We start from the raw sequence: 24,344 nt of genomic DNA on the forward strand, positions 1-24,344 counted from the left end.
CCTTCTTTTCCTCACTCAACACTTTTCTTTTCAACTCCTTTGGCATGGTTAAAAGTTATTATTTCATTATTTCATTCCTATTACTTTTGGGATATTACTAGCACTTGTTTTGCCATCCAGCTTGTCCTATTGCAAGAGGATTGTGAACACCACAGCAGGGTTTTTTATACTTTCCTTCTTTAAATAAGATTTGGTTCAGGTGATCACCTAATCCGAAGCATATTAAGTAGAATGAGGTGTACTCTGGTTGGAATTCAATTGACGCTGGAATGGAATGGCTGTCAAACATGTAGAGAAGCTGATTTTTTATAAAACTATGCAGTGGTCTCTTAATTTTTGTCAGAGCTGTAGTAGGGAGTGGTAGCTAGAGGCCAAACGAGTATTCATCTGATAGCCAGCTCTACTAATGCTGGCCATAAAACTAAAAGTGGCCATTCATCTTAGATAAAAAAAACTTATAGCTGATTGAGATTATTGAAAAGTCCCAAATATACATGCACACTCTGCAAAAGCCGACCATGCATAGGTTCCAATAAGGACAGGGAAGTAAGCCACTACCAGACTTCGCTTGAGCATAAAGGATCTGGTATATGGATATTCTGTCTCATCCACCTTTTCCCCTTGCGTTAGCAGACGCTCATACACGTTGGATTGTTGGCCAGTATTAGCCAACAGAACAGATAAATGTCAAAATGAACAATTATTTATCTTACTATTTTTAATCCTGATTACTCTACCATTGTGCACGGCCTGAAGAACTGCAATACAGCAGATGCCAATTTAAGAAGCTCCTCAACAACCATGATAATGCCATAATGCTCCCATCATCTCGATTGCAGAAAACTAGTTAGGTAATAAGCCTTAGGAATGATAGGGGTCTCAGAGGACAAACCTTCCTGGGTCATAACATTATACCTTGTATTAGAATTTGACATAATATTGCAAAATGGGTATAAACATTTAAGTACTGTGAGACAATACTGGTGGCACTTCTCTCTAAAGAAAAAATAGACTGATCTCAAAAAATTCATCATTTTATATCCATGTTTCCCATGACATTGATTTGGGGAACGGTGTATGTGCCTGCACCCATACTCTGAATTGGCACAATAAAAAAAAAACCATAAAAAGTTGTGTATCTCAAGTGACAATTTACAGTACACAAAGGCCAAAGTGGTTCTCTAAACACCCCCTGATTTTTGTTTTGGGGTAATCAAATTGTTTTTGCGCTCTGATGCTTTTATGCTTATTACACATTCTTTTGTCTATTGTACAATGAGCTTCTGAATTATAGATCTTTGCGCACATTTTAGCTGAGGAATTCCCTCTCTGGCCCTTTTTTTAATTATCCTAAATACAGAGGACAGCTGAAAAATAATTCTAGTGGTGATATCTTGCTAACTGTCAAATCAAGTGTAAAAGGCACAGAAACAGCATAAGATAAGCAAATCTAGCAAAATGTCTCACACAGAGGCGAATAAGGAGCCCACATTCATCCATGGGGACACTGTGTATTCCTCTGGTTACACACTGATGGTTCTGATTATACATACATCCAGAAGAAAGAAAACTGCACGACTTTCCATATTGCTTGTCCCCTAACAATCTCTAATACGGAAGTTTGAGAAGAGCATTATTGTCAGTTCAATCCTTTCCATGGCAGCACCCATCACAGCTGATCCAAAGTGGTGCAGTTTGGAGGATTTCGACTTCATAGTAACATTGGGGTTCCTTCAGTCAGGTTTCTATAGATTTTTGATGATCATCACAACAACGTCTGCTATACCAGCTTGTCGGACCTCAAATACATGGACAGGGATACTACTAAGTGATCAATAATTATATGTCATGCTCTGTTAATAGCTAATGTAAATATAGGTAATGTAAGACCAATAGCAAGGAACAGGATCTACTGATTTGCCCATCATCTTTGCTGAAGAACGTGATTATAGCCATATATGAAGTCAAGCTCTTCACAGCACCAGAAGAGGGGATTCAGAATACAATAGGGTTATTTGGCTCAGATATAGGTACAAGATACCCATACAAAAGATTGGTTGCACTTCCTACATTTTAACAATCTGAAACTTTATAAGAAAGCAAACATAAAACCAGACTCAAAAGAAATAAAATCAAACGCAAACATTGCACCAGAACATGTTTTTCCGGCCATGAGCAGCATGATAACCAATAGAGCCAAGTAGATGTAATTAATGTCTGAAACGGATGTAGATAGACAATACTCCTACAGTTAAATCAAATAGTATTCAATAATAATAAAAGTGCAACACACAAGTCTGTTCAATCATTTACTATCTAAAGAATATAAAATAAGTAACACTGCTTACTATAGGAAAATTGGCTCACAGAAAGCGTCAGATAGGAATGAGGACCAAATGTGTTTCGCAATAGGAAATGGCTTCCTCAGTGGTGCACATGTGACAGAGTTTACTAGAAGGTTGAATATCTTTCACATTTGAAATACAATTATTTGATTTTTCTCCTATTGGCCAATACAACCCATTTAATGTTGGATGCTCTATCCATCTGTAAGGGCCCCGTCACACAAAGCGAGATCGCTAGCGAGATTGCTGATTTTGTGACGCTTCAGCGATCTCGCTGTGTGTGACATCCATCAGCGATGGTATCGCTGATCGTGCAGCATCGTCCTGGGCCATTTTTTGATCGTTGGTCTCCCGCTGACCAGCACACATCGCTGCATGTGGCAGCGGGAGACCAACGATCAGCGACGCTGGTTTCTAGGGTAAACAGCGGGTAACAAAGAGCCGCGTGGCTCTTGGATACCCGCTGTTTACCCTAGAAACCAGCGTCACTCGCTGGTCCTGATCGCTGGTGAGTCTGTCTATGTGACAGGTCACCAGCAATCAGCCTAACTATGTCCCAGCGATCCCATCCATGTCGGATCGTTGGTGGGATCTCTGGGACATCGTTGTGTGTAACGGGGCCTTAACACACCTGGAATAGCCCTAGAATTGCTAAGTAGGCTTTTTTTACATAGCTGGGTAATAGTCATGTATACAGCAGCAGAACTTGGAAGGAAGACTTCAGAAGCCAAAGACAACATTACACAAAGAATATGTATAATGGAACATAAAAAGCTCACTCTGTATAACAAACCGTATTTTACAGATTTACTTAACATTTAATTTTGCAGATTCAAGTTCCTTTGTAGCTCAGCACTACTTAGCCCTGTGATCTTTTATGGCCTCCTTTGGCAGGCTTTAATGGCTGGAGTTCATGTAATACTATAATTGCATGCAGGCTCTCTGCTTATTAATTTAGTGTAGTATCTCAGCTGCACTTACTTCCTCTAGCAAATTATCCGCTTATGAGTCATTGATGGCCCGTATTATTAAAGAAGCACTCCGATCAAAGTTTTTATTCTCCTAATATATTGCAGTCATCATCTTATGTATCTCTGTGTACTTACAATTGCTTATGTAGAAACAGGAAGTCTCTTGTCCCTGCAGAAATCATTCCCGCCTTCACCTCCTGACCCAGTTGCTCCCTCCTCCCCCTGCCAGGGACTTTTGCAGTGACTGATGACTCATGCAGGAGAAATTAACCCCCTGTTTCTAAGTAGAGCATAGAAGGATTCCGCTAGACTGTTTTTTATCAAGAGATGTCAGAATGCCTTCTTGGCAGCCCGGGCAATCTTTTTTCATGGATCCAACCAGTCATCATTTTTAACTTTCTAAAATAATCCAATCCTGGTCAATAAATGCTTGCAGCCAAAAAGCAATTATTATCTACCCAGCTGGCAAATCTCAGCACTGAAGGGGAAAATATTGATTGCCCAATAGACATTCTTTGCCCTTCAGCACTGGTTGCTGCACAAGTGAATATTTCATGGACCGAGGTGGGAAAAGTTAAACAATATATTAATCTGATAGCGACCAAATAACGTAAATTTACTAGTGTAAAGAGCAAGCTCAGGAACTGCGCCTGCACCATAACCAGCAGATGATCACTGTGATACACAGCCAGTATCTGCTTGTAACAGCGTCAACAGCTGTTTAATCATTTAAATGCCGTTGTCAATCACTGACAGTGGCATTTAAAAGTTGGCATTGCCTGGGTGTGCCGACACTGACTCCCATTATTCCCCTGTGACAGGACTGCAAGAAATTGATTGGCTGTAATGGCAGGTGTGGCCTGCCGAATCCCTCTGAAACTGCCATCTTCGACCTCCTGTGAAGCTCAGCAATAGTAGTAGTGCAGCATATAGTATAAGATATCGCAAGTTCAAGTGCCCCACGACTAAAAAAAAATAAAAATTTTTTTTTTTTTACTAAGTTATGACTTTTTTAAAACACTAATATATATATATATATTTTTTTTAAAAAAAAACTTTTTACATTTGGTATTCATACTGACCTGAATAATATCATATTATCAGGTCATTTTTACCATATAATGAATGCCGTAAGAACAACACCCCTAAAAACAATAGTGGAATTTTACTTTTTTTCAACACCAATCTAACAGACTTGGATTTTTTTTCCCTTTTTTCAGTAAAGTGATTGGTGTCATTCATAACTACAACTCGTCTTACAAAAAAAACAAAGCAGCCTTCCTATGGCAATGCTGATGGACAAATAAAAAAGTAATGGCTCATGGAAGAAGTAGAGGAAAAAACAAAAGCGCAAAAAAATAATTAGGAAAATTGCTATGGAGGGGTTAAATTATTAGTATAGAGCATCAGTTAAGGATTATATCTGTAAAAAATTGTGAAGAAAAAAACCCAAACACTAATATGTTTTTAATGACCTGTCTAAGGGAGCACGATTATTATTTGGACTCCTAGGAAAAACAAGCTTTGATATAGCTGTATTCCCTAAATCCCGGCACTAACATGTTCCACAACTGTACATTTCCTACACAAATCTTCCTTTCGGATGGTGTGGATATTTTGTATTGGTGATCGCAGCATCCATACACGTAATGGTCGATAGCAGTGATCACCGGTAGTTGTTCTAAGGACGGATGGCAAGAAGGTTCTTTGGTGGATCTCATGAGACACGGGGTTTCCAGTTGATCTTGCTCCAGTTTTCTTGTGCTCTGGTTTTTTAGATATCACTAGTCTGAAGTCTAGTTGAATTTATAATGTAAAATTGTAATGGGGCCACATGTAGACATGTATTTGCTCGGCCATATCACATTACCTCTGATTGTTCTAATTCTACAAATTAAACTTACCTAAGTGTACTTTAAGTAGAAAGCTTTGAGTGCTTTGGACAGGTTGGGGTACTGGGTGATGTATCTGGTGTTTCCAGACAGATGACTGTGGTTGTTAAAATTAAAGCTGGAGGTATTGTAGCTCGTATATTAGGGAGCCCCATTATGTGCACTACCCTCATATACTGTAATTAGATAGAGTGATCCCACCAAGGAGAGGGGAAGTTGCAGGGAATTCCAATTTATTTAGATCTTTTTTCAAAAAATATATATTAAGCCTACTGATTTCTAAAAAAGCAAGACTACATGAAAACCCTCTTAGACTCTAAAGCCTACTGCTTCCTCCATCAGAAAAATGTAATCTTCAATTTCCTCTGAGTTGTAGAGTGGAAAGAATTAAAACTGGATGGTTTTCAATAAAAAAAAAAAAAGAAAAAGCCGTAAAAAATATTTCCACAAAAAAAAACGCCAGAGCATTTTCATGAATAGCTCATGCTTAAGTAAGATCGATAAGAGGAGGAAAGAGGACTCCCCACCAAAAAGTTTAAGAAAAAAAAAGAAGTTCAGTTTAGGGGCAGAAGATAGTGAAGACAAAGGAAAGATTCCCAACAGTGAGAATAAGATTAAAGGACTTATCTAGGACTATTTAATTTATTATAACAAGCCTAAGAACTAACAGGCAAATAGTCGCTAACTACCTGCCTGTTTGGCCTGGCACTGATCTCTGCCGGTATAGAGAAGTCACAGACCACGCCAGTCAGTGATTCAGTGGCTTCCACTGACATGACTTCGAAAGAGCAGCGGCTTCTCTTCCACTCTGCTCTGTTGACAGGGTGTCCCTGCCGATGTCATGCTGAATTACAGGCGGCTCCCCGCTGCCTAACTGCAGGGAGCCAGCTGCCAATTGTCATGACATTGGTAGTCAGGCGCCATTGACAAAACAGCCATGAACAAGAAGAACTGCTCTGCTAACGTGGAGCAGCTGAATCACTGGCAGGTGTGGTCAGTGAGTGCTCTGAGCCGGCGTCGGATAGAACAGGCAGTTAGTTGCCTCTGTTATCAACTACCTGCCTGTTTTTTTATGTTTTTTTTTAATATGGGCCTAAAATCTAAGTCCTGGACAACTCCTTTAATACTAGTTTACAGAGAAGAGTTGAGGTCCAGAATTGACCCCAGAGGAGAAACTCTTAAAGCCTACTACTTACTCCCAGAGCAGCTTGGTAGGTGATTTCCGGAGGAAATGTAAAAGCAGGGCCAGTAACCACAGGGCTGCTCGGGGGTGGGGTCACAATAAGCCCTGTAGTGCTGATATGGACCTGACAGAAATAAAGCACAAGGACACAATTGAATAAATTGATTATTTTTCAGCAGGTTGTTCATTAATATATGGAAATTTGCTTAACCAGTAGTAAAAATAAAGGCTCTTAAAATATGTATATTGTTGATTACCACTAATATTAATATCAGTGCAACATTTATATACGTATAAAGATGCTTGTGTAATAAAATTAAATTACCTATTTGAAGAACTAGCGTTGATCCGTTGGCTACCTTCCCCTGAGCCCACCAACAAAAATCTCATCTGAATGGCCAACTTTTAAGTGATGGATTCTCTCTGGAGTCTAATGACAAGCATAGAGTGGTCGTACCGTATCCAGACGAATTCCCTAGAGTGCTGCCCCTCCAGGCACATCTGCAGATTACAGGCTGCTATCTGAAGGTTCCAGACTTGGTGATTGTTTTTGAAAACCAAGAGCTTTCCTTTAAAATAGCGAAAATAGGGCAAGTGCAACATTCCAAAATACCCAATACCTGATGCATGGATTCAAATATAGGAAATTATAGGCACAGATTGGATAAAGAATTTAAAGATAAATTCTAGATCAAATTTATTGTCTATTGGGAAACGTCCTAAAGTAAACGGGTCCGTGTTTTTGCTTTTTTTATGAAAATCACGGCAACTCTTTATATCTAGTTTTATACAACTGTATCAACATTATTCTAGTAATCTTCAAGGCTTAGTAAAAATTAAAGTAAACAGTAATTTTCTGCAAATGTGTCTTTATAGTTTACAATGTACTCCCCTGGCATTCACACCATGCCCCTATGGTTACCTGCTGCGTCTATAAAAATATATAAATGCTGTTCCAAAGCTAAATATGCGAATATTGCAATTACACCAGATTGCTCTTGGGCATAAACCTCAAAAACAATTCCTTACACAGGCCGTTTATCGCTGTGTGAGCCGCTGTTTTCCATGTCCTCATACGCTGGGCTCACTAAAGGATAATAAATTCCCACCAAGTCATAAGCTGGTCTAATGGACAAGCCACTGAAACAACCATGATTCATATACAGTAATCCCCTCACATAAAGAAATTGCATGTTTTGTCGTTAAACACAATTATCTTTTTTTTTCTGTTTTAGCTGTTTTACCTTTTTTACCTTTTATTTTTTTAGAGTAATAATAATAATAATATTCTAAAGTTTTCTGCAACATCCTCAATATATTTCTGCCATGAACCACAATAAATATTAGCTTCTAAAGACTGGTAAATAAACTTATCCATAAACTGATTTAAAACACATTCTAAAGTAACCTTCATTCGAGTTCAAGATCCTAATACAGTCATATGTAAAAGTTTGGGCACCCCTATTAATGTTAACCTTTTTTCTTTATAACAATTTTGGTTTTTGCAACAGGTATTTCAGTTTCATATGTCTAATAACTGATGGACTCAGTTATATTTCTGGATTCAAATGAGGTTTATTGTACTAACAGAAAATGTGCAATCTGCATTTAAACAAAATTTGACCGGTGCAAAAGTATGGGCACCCTTATCATTTTCTTGATTTGAACACTCCTAACTACTTTTTACTGACTTTCTGAAGCACTAAATTGGTTTTGTAACCTCATTGAGCTTTGAACTTCATAGCCAGGTGTATCAAATCATGAGAAAAGGTATTTAAAGTGGCCACTTGCAAGTAGTTCTCCTATTTGATTCTCCTATGAAGAGTGGCATCATGGGCTCCTCAAAACAACTCTCAAATGATCTGAAAACAAAGATTATTCAACATAGCTTTTCAGGGGAAGGATACAAAAAGTTGTCTCAGAGATTTAACCTGTCAGTTTCCACTGTGAGGAACATAGTAAGGAAATGGAAGAACACAGGTACAGTTCTTGTTAAGCCCAGAAGTGGCAGGCCAAGAAAAATATCAGAAAGGCAGAGAAGAAGAATGGTGAGAACAGTCAAGGACAATCCACAGACCACCTCCAAAGACCTGCAGCATCATCTTGCTGCAGATGGTGTCACTGTGCATCGGTCAACAATACAGCGCATGCATAACGCCTTTTTGTATGACCAAACAACTCAATCTTTGTTTCATCAGTTCACAGGACCTTCTTCCAAAATGTAACTGGCTTGTCCAAATGTGCTTTTGCATACCTCAGGCGACTCTGTTTGTGGCGCGCTTGCAGAAACGGCTTCTTTCGCATCACTCTCCCATACAGCTTCTCCTTGTGCAAAGTGTGCTGTATTGTTGACCGATGCACAGTGACACCATCTGCAGCAAGATGATGCTGCAGGTCTTTGGAGGTGGTCTGTGGATTGTCCTTGACTGTTCTCACCATTCTTCTTCTCTGCCTTTCTGATATTTTTCTTGACCTGCCACTTCTGGGCTTAACAAGAACTGTACCTGTGTTCTTCCATTTCCTTACTATATTCCTCACAGTGGAAACTGACAGGTTAAATCTCTGAGACAACTTTTTGTATCCTTCCCCCTGAAAAGCTATGTTGAATAATCTTGGTTTTCAGATCATTTGAGAGTTGTTTTGAGGAGCCCATGATGCCACTCTTCATAGGAGAATCAAATAAGAGAACTACTTGCAAGTGGCCACTTTAAATACCTTTTCTCATGATTTGATACACCTGTCTATGAAGTTCAAAGCTCAATGAGGTTACAAAACCAATTTAGTGCTTCAGAAAGTCAGTAAAAAGTAGTTAGGAGTGTTCAAATCAAGAAAATGATAAGGGTGCCCATACTTTTGCACCGGTCAAATTTTGTTTAAATGCAGATTGCACATTTTCTGTTAGTACAATAAACCTCATTTGAATCCAGAAATATAACTGAGTCCATCAGTTATTAGATATATGAAACTGAAATACCTGTTGCAAAAACCAAAATTGTTATAAAGAAAAAAGGTTAACATTAATAGGGGTGCCCAAACTTTTACATATGACTGTATATGAGACATATCGAAAAGTGTCTGTATTGGGCACTTCTTACTTTTGAGGCTCTCAAGAACGTTGATTTTCTTGCCAGTCTTGATGAGAGGACGTGGAGTAGTCAGACGCTCCTGATTCACGTACAAGTCCTACACCTGTCCTTGACTGGTATAGCATTTCTAGCATAAGTAACACCACAGCTCCTCATGGATTACGGTACATGAGCCATGGTGTCACGTCCACGTCAAGCCCCAGATCCGCCCGTAGATGGGAGAAACTGGCACAAAAACAACTAAAGTTGCTAAATTTCTGCAAAACTTCAAGTTGAACCAACGTTTTGCAACTTTTCAAAGCAATGTATGAAAGAATTCTGTCTAAATTGCTTTGGTGAATTGTGGCCTATGTAATGCTTAATTTTCCCTGTGGGGGTGCTGCTGTAGGAGGACTGAATTCCTTCCACCAAACTCCATCACATATCGCAGCTGACTGCTGTGTTGACTGGCCACATCACTACTAGGGAAATCTTGTAGGAAAGCAGATTGTCCAATGCAGAAACCACTTTAATCATCAAAATCAACATAACAGTGTTATAAAGAAAATTAAATATATAAAACAGATGCATAAAAAATGTAAAAAGTGTGGATTTAGTAAAGCATGCAAAACACAAGCCGCGGAGACACCATCACATGTTTCTCAACGCAAGCACATGTGATGGTGTCTCCACAGTGTTGGATGTTGATCTCCATGAGTTCATTCATTCTCATTTTTCACACGATTTAGTAAAGCAGACACCCGAAAATCTGCAAGCACTATAATAAAAGAGTAGAGTTCCCTACAGTTGTTCCTCACAGCCGATCACAAGGTACAATAGTACCCCCCCATCTGTAAATGCTACAAATTATAAAACCTTGCCTAAAGTAATTACAGAGAGCGAGATGCTCAAATGCTTCGTATCAATCAATGTCTGCTAGTAATACCTTCTCCATAGCTGTCCTGCTTGAAGAAAAAATATGAAAACCTGAAGATAATAAAGTAGAAAAGGAAGCAATTGGGGAGGCAGGTAGTAAAGTTGTGGCCTCTAATTCATTTCCAGAATTGGACAGCCATTTTAATTAAAGGGTGAAAAGGTTATTTCTACAGTATGATCATTGGGGGAAGTTAGAAGAGCAGTTTAATTATATGGGGAACGTGGTGGACCTCATCTGAATATTGGCAAAATATTTTCCAAGGTATTATTTTTCTATACCACTGCTTCGATCAGGCGATTAAGTTACAAATGAAATAGTGGCTTCATTTCCAGATGTGAGCAATTGGGCATCGACCACAAATATAATGTTTTTTCTTCATCCTTTATACCTATCACGTGGTCAAGGCGCTCTCAGTAATGACCGAATGTACAGGACATCTCTAGCTAAATACATGGGGTCGGGGAATGGCCATGTCCCCTCTGTACTCTGTTATTACCACCCATTCAGAAGATTGAGAGAGAAGCGATGTACATGCGTTTATCAGTGCACTCAATTTTGGGGACCGTTGGTTTAGCAGGATATTTAAGGTTCTGGAGCCCTGCAAAATTGGCCTAGCTATGAGAAAAATGCAAAAGGGTATTTTTTGTTATTGTCAAGTCATTACAGAAAAACATTTGGAATTGTTTTTGACAACTGAACTTCATGGGCCACGGAGATAAGATAAACGCAATAATAAGACACTCAAGAACACAAAGCAAACACTAAAACAACGCTATGTGGCACTGATATTATGCCCAAAGATTGGAACCTTGAGTAGTATCCACATATGGAGGATGAGGATTATCTGGTTCACAACCAAAGCTTAGTGAGACAAAGAAGAAATGTTATTGAGAGGCATGAAGTACATTACATCTGCAGGAAGATGAGGTTATTACTAGGAGGCGCTTTCCTCACCTGAGAGGGAGCACTGCAAGACAGGCCGGAGAGCTCGTTTATCCTGGCAGCAGCTGTGGGGTTGCTGGAGCTAATGAGCACAGGAGGACTGATCTCCATGGAATGACGGTTCTGGACAGACTGCGACGACTTGTTAGACATGGTGAGCGAGGTAAAGGAGTGACGCTTTTTGGTGTTCTTCTTCGTATCTGTGTGCTTTTGGGAAGAGCTGCTATGTGCCGTCCCAGAAGTTCCTTCACCAGAGTCCACTCCCGAAGGCTTGTCTACCTCTATGAGTTGCTTAGCTGCTGAATTAAACTGAAAACAGAAATGATTTACAGTTAGTGGATCTATATATATTAGAAAATGAGCGCTGATAAGAAAAAAAAAAACAGCGAGCACACTATCGGACCACCAAGTCACACATGTAGCCGTACTCTGGTCAACACCACTTTACAATGCACCATTATGTCAGAAGTGATGGTTCTAATCGTGGGATGATGGTGTGGCCAACATTCTCCATTTAAAAGGATTGAGCACGTTCTAATAATTTTTTCAAATTTGCAAAAAAAACAAACATACATTTAGTCCAATTGATCATATACTATATTTACTACAGTAACACCAATCTCTTAATTACAAAAGTGGTGCCCCTTCACAGTGCAACACTCAATACGTGAAACTAGGGCATGCACAATGCAGAATTACTGATGAACAGGACTGGTCACACGCCCCTTCTGTAACGGCAATGGTGCGGGACGGGGCACCGCTCGGTCAGTAGGTGCCACTTCTGAAGTAATGACATCAGCATTGCTGTAATGAATAGATTGTAAGAGTCACTGGTATAAATCCATGTTTTCTGGATATTTTACAGCTATGTTCTCACGATGAGCTTTTGGTGCACTTTTGACGCTGTGTAATTTTGCGGCATAAAAAACGCAGAGTCTAAGGGTACGTTCCCATGTTCAGAATTTGCTGCGGTTTTGACTCTGCGTGTTTATGCAGTGTCAAAATCACAGCAGCCAGAAGCTACACCATAGTGGATGGGATTTCTAGAAATCCCATGTCCAGTATGCGCCTATGTGCACCTGTGAATCACCTGCGGAAACTGATATGTTGCATGTAAATTTCTCTTGCAGGTACGCATGCGGATTTTCCCCATAGACTTGCATTAATGAGGAAAATCCGCATGTGTAAAAACCTAACTGCGTATCCACTAATTTGCATAATAGGTGCGGAAATGGTGCGGACATTCTGCAGTATCAAAACTGCAGCAAATCCTGAACATGGGAATGTACCCTTAGGCCGGAGTCACACTAACCGACGCAAAATACGGTCAGTATTTTACATGCGTAATACGGATGAATGACCCCTAAATAGTGCTCCGTATGTCATCCGTAATCAAGGTGTGGTCGCGTATTTTGCGCATGTCAGCATCCGCATGTAATCCGTATGGCATCCGTATGGCGAGATTTTCTCGTCACCTTGCAAAATGGACATATAATGGAGCCCTATGACAGGTTTTATAGCAGAAAGCAAAGAATAGATATAGACTCATAGAATGCATATATATAGATAGATATATATATATATATATATGTATTCTGTGTCTATATCTATTCTTTCTTTCTTTATTAAACCTGTCAGTGTGAGTTTACTGTATCGCGCACTGAATTGCCGGCTTTGCTAAAAGACACCGGGTGCGTATTTCTCGCAAGTCACATGTGTGGTCCGTGTGTAATCCGTATTTTTTGCGCACCCATAGACTTGCATTGGCGTATTACGGGCGTAGTACGCTGACAATCGCAGCATGCTGCGATTGGCACGGAGCGTAGAATACGGATGAGAAATATACGGCTGGTGCGAGGGACCCCATAGAGAATCATCGGTCCGTGTCTAATGCGTGCTTTTTGCGCCTCTCACTCGGCCGTATTCCTCGCCAGTGTGACCCCGGCCTTACAGTTCCAGCAAAGCGGATGGGATTTTGAGATATCTCATGCCCACTGTGCAATTTTTTTACTTAGTGTAAACTGACCTGTGGTGCATGTTTCAAATCCGATGCATTTCTGCGGTTGAAACGAATCAAAAATTCATGTTAGCCCCTAAGTGTATCAATAAAGTTTTGTCAAAGCCAAATACAACGAAGAAAAAAAAGCAGGTTTATTTAAAGCATGACATTCTAAAAAGAGACCGAAAATGCACTAAAAATGCATAAAAAATGCACACAAAATGCAATGGAAAAAAACACAAGTAACCTAATTTAAATAATAGGTGCAGAAATTCTGCAGCGTCAAAAACTCATCGTGGGAATGTAGCCTAAGGCCACGCACACATTGATTATTTGGTGGTTTTTTCACATCAGTATTTGCAAAAGAAAACCAGGAGTGGGTGATAAATCCAGAAGTGGTGATGTGTTCTATTAGGCCGGGGTCACATTAACCTGCGCAAAATATGGTCCGTAGATTACAGGCGTAATACGGATGAATGACCCCTAAACAGTGCTCCGTATGTCATCCGTAATCAAGGTGTGGTCGCGTATTTTGCGCATGTCAGCATCCGCATGTAATCCGTATGGCAAGATTTTCTCGCAGGCTTGCAAAATGGACATATAATGGAGCCCTATGACAGGGTTTATAACAGAAACCAAAGAATAGACATAGACACACAGAATGCTTATATATATATATATATATATATATATATACTGTGTGTGTGTGTCTCTCAATGACATGTACTGTGTGTATATATACATATATATATATATATATGTATTCTATGTGTATATATCTATTCTTTCGTTTCTTTATTAAACCTGTCAGTGTGAGTTTACTGTATAGCGCACTGAATTGCCGGCTTTTCTAAAAGACACCGGGTGCGTATTTCTCGCAAGTCACACGTGTGGTCCGTGTGTAATCCGTATTTTTTGCGCACCCATAGACTTGCATTGGCGTACTACGGCCGTAGTACGCTGACAATCGCAGCATGCTGCGATTGGCACGGAGCGTAGAATACGGATGAGAAATATACGGCTGGTGCGAGGGACCCCATAGAGAATCATTGGTCCGTGTCTAATGCGTGCTTTTAGCGCCTCTCACTCAGCCGTATTCCTCGCCAGTGTGACTCCGGCCTTATACTTTTCCTCTGATTGTTCCACGCCTAGTTTTGGCTTACAAATACTAAGGTGAAACACTGACCAAAATACTGAACGTCTGAACGTGGTCTAAGGTTATGTTCCCACAATGAGCTTTTGGTGAATGTTTGATGTGCAGATTTTCTGCACCCAATAAGTAAAATAGCTAACATGCATTTTTCTAAAACACTCGCTAAAACTCATTGTGGGAACATAGCCTGAAAGTTATAGAAAGTGTATGACCACCAAAAAGAGTTTCCTTAAATACTTGTAATCTCCATGAATCAGCAATTGTGGAGAATCTTTTCAAAGACCTCGGAACTGAGTTGTTGTTTTTTTATTCATCTCAAAAACCTATCAATGAATTGACGAATGGATTCAACCATTCCCAAAGTTGTGTCCATATACAGTCCTGTATAATGCTAAGGCCACATTCACACGTTCAGTATTTGGTCAGTTTTTGCCTCAATATTTGTAAGCCAAAACCAGGAGTGGAACAATCAGAGGAAAAGTATAATAGAAACACGTCACCACTTCTGGATTTATCACCCACTCCTGGTTTTGTTTATTTCACATAACGAATGAATGTTTTTAGCCTGCATCATTATCATGAAATACGAATTCTTAGGAACGCTTGTTCACAATAATCTTGAAGTGTAAATTAGGCGTACTTGTATGTCCAGCAGAATACTTGTTATCTATATGCTTGTTATTTAAGATGTATAGCCAATGGAGTTGGTGCAAATCAATTTGCAAGACTGTCAATCAGCCATGTCAGTAATCGGTGGCAACTGCATGGGAGCCCTCCTGACTGTATCCCGGGCAATTCTACAAATTAGCTGGCCCAGGGCAGCTCCATCATTCCAGCATGACGCAGATATCACGTCACACCGGTTAATCAAATGAAGAGTAATCAGGTAAGAGGTGGTTCTTAGAGATCATTGCTAAGATTACTGACATGACCGATTGACTGGGTCCTGCAAATTAATTTTGCACCAAGTCTACTGGCCTCTTTTAATCCATGGTCAGCATAAAACTGAAGACCGCGCGTTCATTCAGAAGACGCCCGTCTCTCCTGACTCCCCCATACACCTGTGCTTTCAATAGTTTGGTAGGAGGAAATCAAAATGATTGAGTGTTGAAATTCCAAATGTCCAATCATTGTTTCCTCTGACGTCAGATGGTCATACGGTCCTCCCAAAATCAGTGGGTCCAGACAGCTTTCATTTAGTGTGCATGGGGGCTTTAATAATCTATTCTCAGCTTCTCAAAAAATATATCTCACACACCCTGGGGGTAAGATAAGGGATTTTATCTTTGAATGATGAATCTGGCAGCACTACAGCTCAGCTAGCTGGACTGGGATTTTCTGGTGAACCCTAGTCCCAGAATTGCTTGTCCCATTTGCACTTCCTATTTTCCACCATTTTTCTTGTGCCACAATTTTTTCCAGAATTTGCATTGGAAATCCTTTGATAAATAAAATGCATACACGGCATTTCTCAGTCATCGTCAATACTGTTTCTTGCCTAATCCTGCAATAAAGAGTCATCTATAGGGCACTGTTACCTCTAGGTGAGTGGTTACTGGGAGCGGGCTGCAGGGATTTTCTTTACCGGTTTTAAGACTTATGTTTGAATAAATGGAAAAAAAATCAAGTAAAAAAATACAAATTAGAATATAAATGTATTGTTTTTGTGATCAATTATGATATAAAATCTTAATCATAGGGACAAGCCTTATAATAAATGCTTCTGCTAGTAACAGAACTCTCCGTAGCTCATTTAATAAATCAGTCTGATGAGGAAGATCAATTAAGGAAAGTGAGAACGGCTCCCCCTGAGTTTTGTCACTTTTCCTTTAGGCATGTTTTCCATTTAATTAAGATATTTGTTTCTCTCATGAAAATATTAGACTAGAAGAGATCTGCATGCTGATTCCTGGGCAAAGACAAGTATTTGTGTGCTCATGGGACTACGCCGATAGGAGATCCAGGTCTGTGAGGCAGGCTGGAAAGATGGCTACAAAACACAACCATATGTCCCCTTATCTAGGTAATTAGCCACGCATGCATGTTACAGAATTAAGATGCCTAGGGTTATTTAGCAGCCAGAAATAAAAAAAGACCCTACTATGAAGTATAAACTGGAACGAGGTAATCTAGGAATTGATAAAACAATCATGGACACTGTGTGATGCTGGAAATTCATTAGGACAAACAGGCAAATCTCATTACATTATGGACACACTGACTATAGAGAACAGATAATTCAGCCAAGAGAAGACCGGACAAGTGTCTGCACCGGATCTGGGCACCACGGCAAAATGATTGTTTCCAGACGGGCATAATTATCCGAGAATAGTTATCGGGTGGCAAGATTTTCTCCGCAGATTATGACTATTTGTTAACATGACCCTATAAAAAATGGTCTGATTTTCATCCAAAAAAAAAAAGGATGATTGTATTGTCATCCATATGGCATGAATTTTTATACATCAGCAGCTGATGAAATTTACTAGACCATTGTATTTATTAGGACTATAAGACACACTCTTTTCCCCCAAATTTGGGAGGTAAATGTGGGTGCATTTTAAAGTTCGAATATAGCTTACTGGAGGGGGCGGCGGCGGCGGTGGAGCGAAGTCACAGGAGGCAGGGTCATCATTACAGGAAGGCGGTGGCAAGAGGGGGGATGGGAGGACAGATTCCCTTAATCACTTACAGTCATATGTAAAAGTTTGGGCACCCCTATTAATGTTAACCTTTTTTCTTTATAACAATTTTGGTTTTTGCAACAGGTATTTCCGTTTCATATGTCTAATAACTGATGGACTCAGTTATATTTCTGGATTCAAATGAGGTTTATTGTACTAACAGAAAATGTGCAATCTGCATTTAAACAAAATTTGACCGGTGCAAAAGTATGGGCACCCTTATCATTTTCTTGATTTGAACACTCCTAACTACTTTTTACTGACTTTCTGAAGCACTAAATTGGTTTTGTAACCTCATTGAGCTTTGAACTTCATAGCCAGGTGTATCAAATCATGAGAAAAGGTATTTAAAGTGGCCACTTGCAAGTAGTTCTCCTATTTGATTCTCCTATGAAGAGTGGCATCATGGGCTCCTCAAAACAACTCTCAAATGATCTGAAAACAAAGATTATTCAACATAGCTTTTCAGGGGAAGGATACAAAAAGTTGTCTCAGAGATTTAACCTGTCAGTTTCCACTGTGAGGAACATAGTAAGGAAATGGAAGAACACAGGTACAGTTCTTGTTAAGCCCAGAAGTGGCAGGCCAAGAAAAATATCAGAAAGGCAGAGAAGAAGAATGGTGAGAACAGTCAAGGACAATCCACAGACCACCTCCAAAGACCTGCAGCATCATCTTGCTGCAGATGGTGTCACTGTGCATCGGTCAACAATACAGCGCATGCATAACGCCTTTTTGTATGACCAAACAACTCAATCTTTGTTTCATCAGTTCACAGGACCTTCTTCCAAAATGTAACTGGCTTGTCCAAATGTGCTTTTGCATACCTCAGGCGACTCTGTTTGTGGCGTGCTTGCAGAAACGGCTTCTTTCGCATCACTCTCCCATACAGCTTCTCCTTGTGCAAAGTGTGCTGTATTGTTGACCGATGCACAGTGACACCATCTGCAGCAAGATGATGCTGCAGGTCTTTGGAGGTGGTCTGTGGATTGTCCTTGACTGTTCTCACCATTCTTCTTCTCTGCCTTTCTGATATTTTTCTTGACCTGCCACTTCTGGGCTTAACAAGAACTGTACCTGTGTTCTTCCATTTCCTTACTATATTCCTCACAGTGGAAACTGACAGGTTAAATCTCTGAGACAACTTTTTGTATCCTTCCCCCTGAAAAGCTATGTTGAATAATCTTGGTTTTCAGATCATTTGAGAGTTGTTTTGAGGAGCCCATGATGCCACTCTTCATAGGAGAATCAAATAGGAGAACTACTTGCAAGTGGCCACTTTAAATACCTTTTCTCATGATTTGATACACCTGGCTATGAAGTTCAAAGCTCAATGAGGTTACAAAACCAATTTAGTGCTTCAGAAAGTCAGTAAAAAGTAGTTAGGAGTGTTCAAATCAAGAAAATGATAAGGGTGCCCATACTTTTGCACCGGTCAAATTTTGTTTAAATGCAGATTGCACATTTTCTGTTAGTACAATAAACCTCATTTGAATCCAGAAATATAACTGAGTCCATCAGTTATTAGATATATGAAACTGAAATACCTGTTGCAAAAACCAAAATTGTTATAAAGAAAAAAGGTTAACATTAATAGGGGTGCCCAAACTTTTACATATGACTGTATCACGAGGGTGTATTGTCTGCGCAGTTAATCTATTTGACCATATTGTCTGTCGTGAAAACAGACGAGTTTATGATGAAATTAAAAGTAGCAGTGTAAGGAAGTGGTGGGGACCCTCGCGTGCCTCCTCTTCCCTGGACGCTGTTTGCACTATTACATACGGCACCTCATCGTTTATTATTGTGAAATGTAACATTTATGCATTGTAATGTCATATACTTTGTTTAGGCTTAGGGTTAGGATAGGATCTTAGATAGTATAGGACCATAGGAGGATTAGAATAGAGGGAGGCACATTAGAGATATAGACTAGAATAGGCAGGATTGTTAGTTAGATACAGGCAGCATAGAGGTTAAGCAAATGGGAGGGTCACAGAGCAGAGCAGCACAGAGTAGAGAGTTATAGGACAGGCACTTCCTGATTAGAGGCAGAAGCCCGGGCATCCTTGCCCAGGGCAGGGTGCATGCAGAAGCGAGTCCAGACGGATTACTGGCCATGGGAATAAAGCTGCTACGGCAGGGGCCCCAGGTGGAGAATAGTGCAGTCGGGCACCAGCTCAACAGGATCATCCCCAAGAAGGATTCGGGGTCTAGGACTGGGGCAGGAGCAGCTGAGATGGCATTCCCGGTACCTTTCCCATTTGGAACCAGATGAAGGGCTGACAGGGAGCTGGTGACGTGGAGGGCACAGATGGGACAGGGACTGTCCAAAGAGACTGTACGGATCGCAGGGAAATGTAAGGCACGGACAGAATAGAGTTTGACTAGAGGTACGGCAGTGAATGCCGGGAGGAAAGTGCAGAATACATGGCTCTGTGTAAGTTATGCTGCCCATGTGATGAATATGCTGCTGTCCAGTAAAGTTAAGCTGTTGGAAAAAGACCTCGTATCTGAAGTAATTTGTGGAGCTCACAGATTCCGCGCCAACATGACAGCAGCTGAGGGGTATCTGACAGAGCTTGCAAGTGTGCTGTGGCACATGCTGCACATGCAGGAGAAAGGACATTGTGTTTTATCTGTGGGGCGCCAGCGTGTGGGAACCGTACAGCCTATTGCCACGACTACCACCCCAGCCTCTTTACAGCTGTGCCCATATTTTGTATTGATGGAGGATGAGAATCTTTAACCCTGGTGAAACCACCGACCTGACATTGCACAGTGATGGCCCACCACCATTCCCACTGCTCTGCTTGTAGAAATGTCAGTTTTCACTTTGATTCTGGGAGACAGTTATAAATAAATGTATTTTCTCTTCTTCTATACATAGCACTGTCTTCTGCAAGTCTTGCACCACCAATAATGTGAACATCTGCTCTCAGCAGGAGAATAAATGAAATAAAGCATCCAAAGATTACAACTGCTGAGCTAATCACCTCCCAGCCAAGGGACCGTCGCGACAATGGAAATGGACAGTAAGTACTTGCCAAAGTTTTGCAGGTTTCAATTTCAGCCCATTCCAGATACTTTACCCCCTCCTTCTCTTGAAAAAAAAAAAAAGTTTTATTGGGGCAATTACTTTCCTAATACAAGTAATAATGCTTTTCGTTTATTTTGGCTCCCCAAGCATTCAATAAGGTGGAAAAGCTCTGCTTAAAGGAATTACACTCACTCCATATGTGCAACCTGCTAGAGAGCAAGGTTTGGTCCTGTATGAATTTAATAAGCAAAATCCAGATGTCGAAAATGACTGTGATCATAGTGGCCATTCTATTGTATTTAACTCATTGTCAGGTCCTGGGTCTGAGTGAGCCTTTGTCAGCCTTAGGGTACCGTCACACATAGCGACTCACCAGCGATCCCGACAACGATATCAACGTGTCAGGATCGCTGGTGAGTCGCTATGTGATCGCTGGTGAGCAGACAAACAGACAGCTTCACCAGCGATCAGCACCAGCGACGCCGAGCGCCCGGCGTCGCTGTGTACTTTAGTTACCAGCGCGCTGATGCAGGGAGCTGGTAACTAAGGTACACATCGGGTTTCTAAGGGACGTGCGTCACGGTGATTAGAAACCCTGCGTTTACCTTAGTTACCAGCTGATCGCTGGTCTCCCGCCTGTCACACGCAGCGATGCGTGAGGGCCAGCGGGAGACCAGTGATCAAAGAAATGTCCAGGGCTTTCCAAGAGCGATCAGCGATACCGGCAGGGGGGCCGGTCGCTGATCGCTGTCACACACAGCGATCTCGCTGGTGAGATCGCTGTTGCGTTACAAAACTTGTGACTCAGCAGCGATCTCGCTAGCGAGATCGCTATGTGTGACGGGGCCCTAACTTGCGTATAAACTTGGTGAGTGCAATGAGAAAAGAAAAAAAAACTGCATTGTACTCATACCAATGTTATTCAAAGAGTCAGTGCTCCCATGATGAACCCCAGCTCTGCTACATCCAGATGGTGAAATTTTTCACACATCGAGCGTCGACATTGGTAAGGTAATAGCAGTTCATAGCCAAATGAACTCTGGTCACCTTACTGTATCATCGCTTGTCACTGCAGATGCATTCTCACACTACTGTCAGTGTGTTCCTGCTAGCATGATGAGTGGTCACATCATGTCACCACTCAACACACCATGCAGATGTAGCAGAGTTAGGGTTTGTCATGGAACATCATAATTGAGGATTACTTTGTTTTATTTGAATCTTAATATATGGGTAAAAGAAGGTTGGGAAGTGTTTTGCTCAAATAAAGGACTTTGCTCTGTACTTATTTTTTTACTTAAATTTACTGCGTTAGTAATGGGGGTGTTTTAAAGACACCTCTTCACTAGTAACCGCTGGGCTTGATGTCAGCGGACAATGAACAGCTGACATGAACCCCAGAACCATTACTTCACTTGCGAACGCACCAGGGCAAGTGGGAAGAGTCGAGGCTAAGCCCCAGAGATGGTACATCTAATGAATGCGCCATTTCTGGGATGGCTGAGGGCTGATGTTATTAGACTCGGAGGGGACCAATATCCAAGGCCCCTTGCCAGCCTATTAATAATCAGCCCGTAGCTGTCTGCTTAGCCTTTGCTGGTTATTAAAAAATAGGGACGATCCCACGTCATTTTTTAGGGGTCCCCTTTGTTAATAACCAGTAAAGGCTAAGTAGACAGCAGGGAGCTGATATTAAAATCCTGGGAATTTCCATGTTTATTACCCCCTTAATGGATTATAAACAGCCCCCAGCTGTCGGCTTTCCCTCAGCTGCTTAAGAAAAATAAGGGGGACCCCAAGCCATGTACGGCAAGCTACACCCGCACTTCACCAATTACCGTATATATCTCAATGACATCTATCTATTCTATTCTGATGAAATGTCGGGTTTTCTATGAGATTTTTTTTTTCACTCACTGACTCTCATTGCTGAATCTCAGCCATTTTATCTGTTTTTTGAGCACTGTCTAATCGAATAATATTGTTGCAAGTGCAATGCGATTTTTTTTTTTTTCTCAAATTGTACTCGCCGATTTTATATAACCAGTCACTGTGTGTAATGAGATCCTGTAATCATATGTTACAAGAAAATGCTTTAAATAGTGTACATATCTTTTATCTTTAGCTATCCTGTTTTTTTGTTTACTTTGAGTGCCCATTAATAGCAAAAATAATTAGGGACAACTTTGCCAATGTCATTCTTTTTTATTTTAGAAATCAACCTAGAAAATTACTTTTATAAAAGAAAGGGTAGGTGACCATGCAGATTTCTATTTCTGATATGTGGTACCCTCCAGAGAAGTACCACTTACTGTAGCATGTAGCTCTTCAATAGCAATAAAATTCTCCATGTATAACAATAGTGGGCGGATGTGCAATACCTGGCCGTGGCCACTATGCCGTTGTTCAAGCTGTCTTTTGCAGCTCTACAACGGAGCAGTTACGGCCCCCGCCAGCACCAGGAACAGCTCTTCGACAGGGGTGCTGTTGGTTGCACCCCCACTGATCAGACATTGATGACCTATCTTAAGGATAGATCATCAATGTTAAAGTCCTGGACAACCCATTTAAGGTTTGCATGTCTGTTCCCATAAGAGAATCTAAACTTTTTTATGGACAGATGTAGCTGAGTTGAAATAAAAATGTTCTTTTCTTTTATGTACTAGGTTACCTCACAGAGATAACACAATGCAGTAGGTTTACGTGCAGTGTCAGACTGGGGTGCCAGAGCCCCATTTTTCAACTACATGCAAATGAGACGTTATCCTCAATCACAAATTTAAATAACAATGAACTGGGTAGATTGTTACATGAATAAGATGCCGCCATTGACTCTACATAGTGATTCAGGCATATTGTGCCAAGTACTGCTCATATAAGAGGGTGATGGCCCTCTCTTGCATACAGTCCCACTGGTGGATTCTCCTGTGGGCCTGTCCAAGACTGTTTATGTATAATGTTGTTGAAAACCACAAATAGTACATTGTGACAAAGTCAGAAATGCTACGCCAGCAGCTAAAGCTTTAGATTCCGTAGGTTCCGATCATGATTTATTCCAAGCCAATGTCAGAGGCATATAATCTTGCACTGTATAACCCTGTTAAATGAACACAGAGACACACTTGTGGGCCCACACTCATATAAATATACAATTAAAAAGTAAATATATGTAAAAAAATTTATATAACAATATAGTGATTGCCCCAGGTGCTCTGTGAAAAGAGTGGTAAACACTCAAATAGGAGAGCAAGAAAAGAACACTAACCTGATAGAAGGCTGAATACATCCCACTACAGTATATAGACATTCAGTGTGATAGGCTGTATATGGGCTTTATATATATATATATATATATATATATATACAGTCATATGTAAAAGTTTGGGCACCCCTATTAATGTTAACCTTTTTTCTTTATAACAATTTTGGTTTTTGCAACAGGTATTTCAGTTTCATATGTCTAATAACTGATGGACTCAGTTATATTTCTGGATTCAAATGAGGTTTATTGTACTAACAGAAAATGTGCAATCTGCATTTAAACAAAATTTGACCCGTGCAAAAGTATGGGCACCCTTATCATTTTCTTGATTTGAACACTCCTAAATACTTTTTACTGACTTTCTGAAGCACTAAATTGGTTTTGTAACCTCATTGAGCTTTGAACTTCATAGCCAGGTGTATCAAATCATGAGAAAAGGTATTTAAAGTGGCCACTTGCAAGTAGTTCTCCTATTTGATTCTCCTATGAAGAGTGGCATCATGGGCTCCTCAAAACAACTCTCAAATGATCTGAAAACAAAGATTATTCAACATAGCTTTTCAGGGGAAGGATACAAAAAGTTGTCTCAGAGATTTAACCTGTCAGTTTCCACTGTGAGGAACATAGTAAGGAAATGGAAGAACACAGGTACAGTTCTTGTTAAGCCCAGAAGTGGCAGGCCAAGAAAAATATCAGAAAGGCAGAGAAGAAGAATGGTGAGAACAGTCAAGGACAATCCACAGACCACCTCCAAAGACCTGCAGCATCATCTTGCTGCAGATGGTGTCACTGTGCATCGGTCAACAATACAGCGCATGCATAACGCCTTTTTGTATGACCAAACAACTCAATCTTTGTTTCATCAGTTCAC

The 24,344-nt window shown here is 40.5% G+C and overlaps 1 protein-coding gene across 2 annotated transcripts in view; it reads right to left on the reverse strand.

The window, feature by feature from the left end:
- The window catches only part of SH3RF1 (SH3 domain containing ring finger 1), a 209,932-nt gene that overhangs the window by 45,883 nt on the left and 139,705 nt on the right, over positions 1–24,344 (reverse strand). The window contains exons 5-6 of one of the 2 annotated variants that reach the window (XM_073577179.1): positions 11,348–11,644; positions 6,405–6,515 (exon numbers count right to left, since the gene is read on the reverse strand). In XM_073577179.1, coding sequence (XP_073433280.1) covers positions 6,405–6,515; positions 11,348–11,644 — 408 coding nt within the window. The remainder of the gene's footprint in view (positions 1–6,404; positions 6,516–11,347; positions 11,645–24,344) is intronic. The other variant, XM_073577185.1, reaches the window with a different exon arrangement.

Source organism: Dendrobates tinctorius, unplaced genomic scaffold (genome assembly GCF_039654945.1).
Source record: "Dendrobates tinctorius isolate UK_male_01 unplaced genomic scaffold, ASM3965494v1 ptg000008l, whole genome shotgun sequence".
Lineage (NCBI taxonomy): Eukaryota > Metazoa > Chordata > Amphibia > Anura > Dendrobatidae > Dendrobates > Dendrobates tinctorius.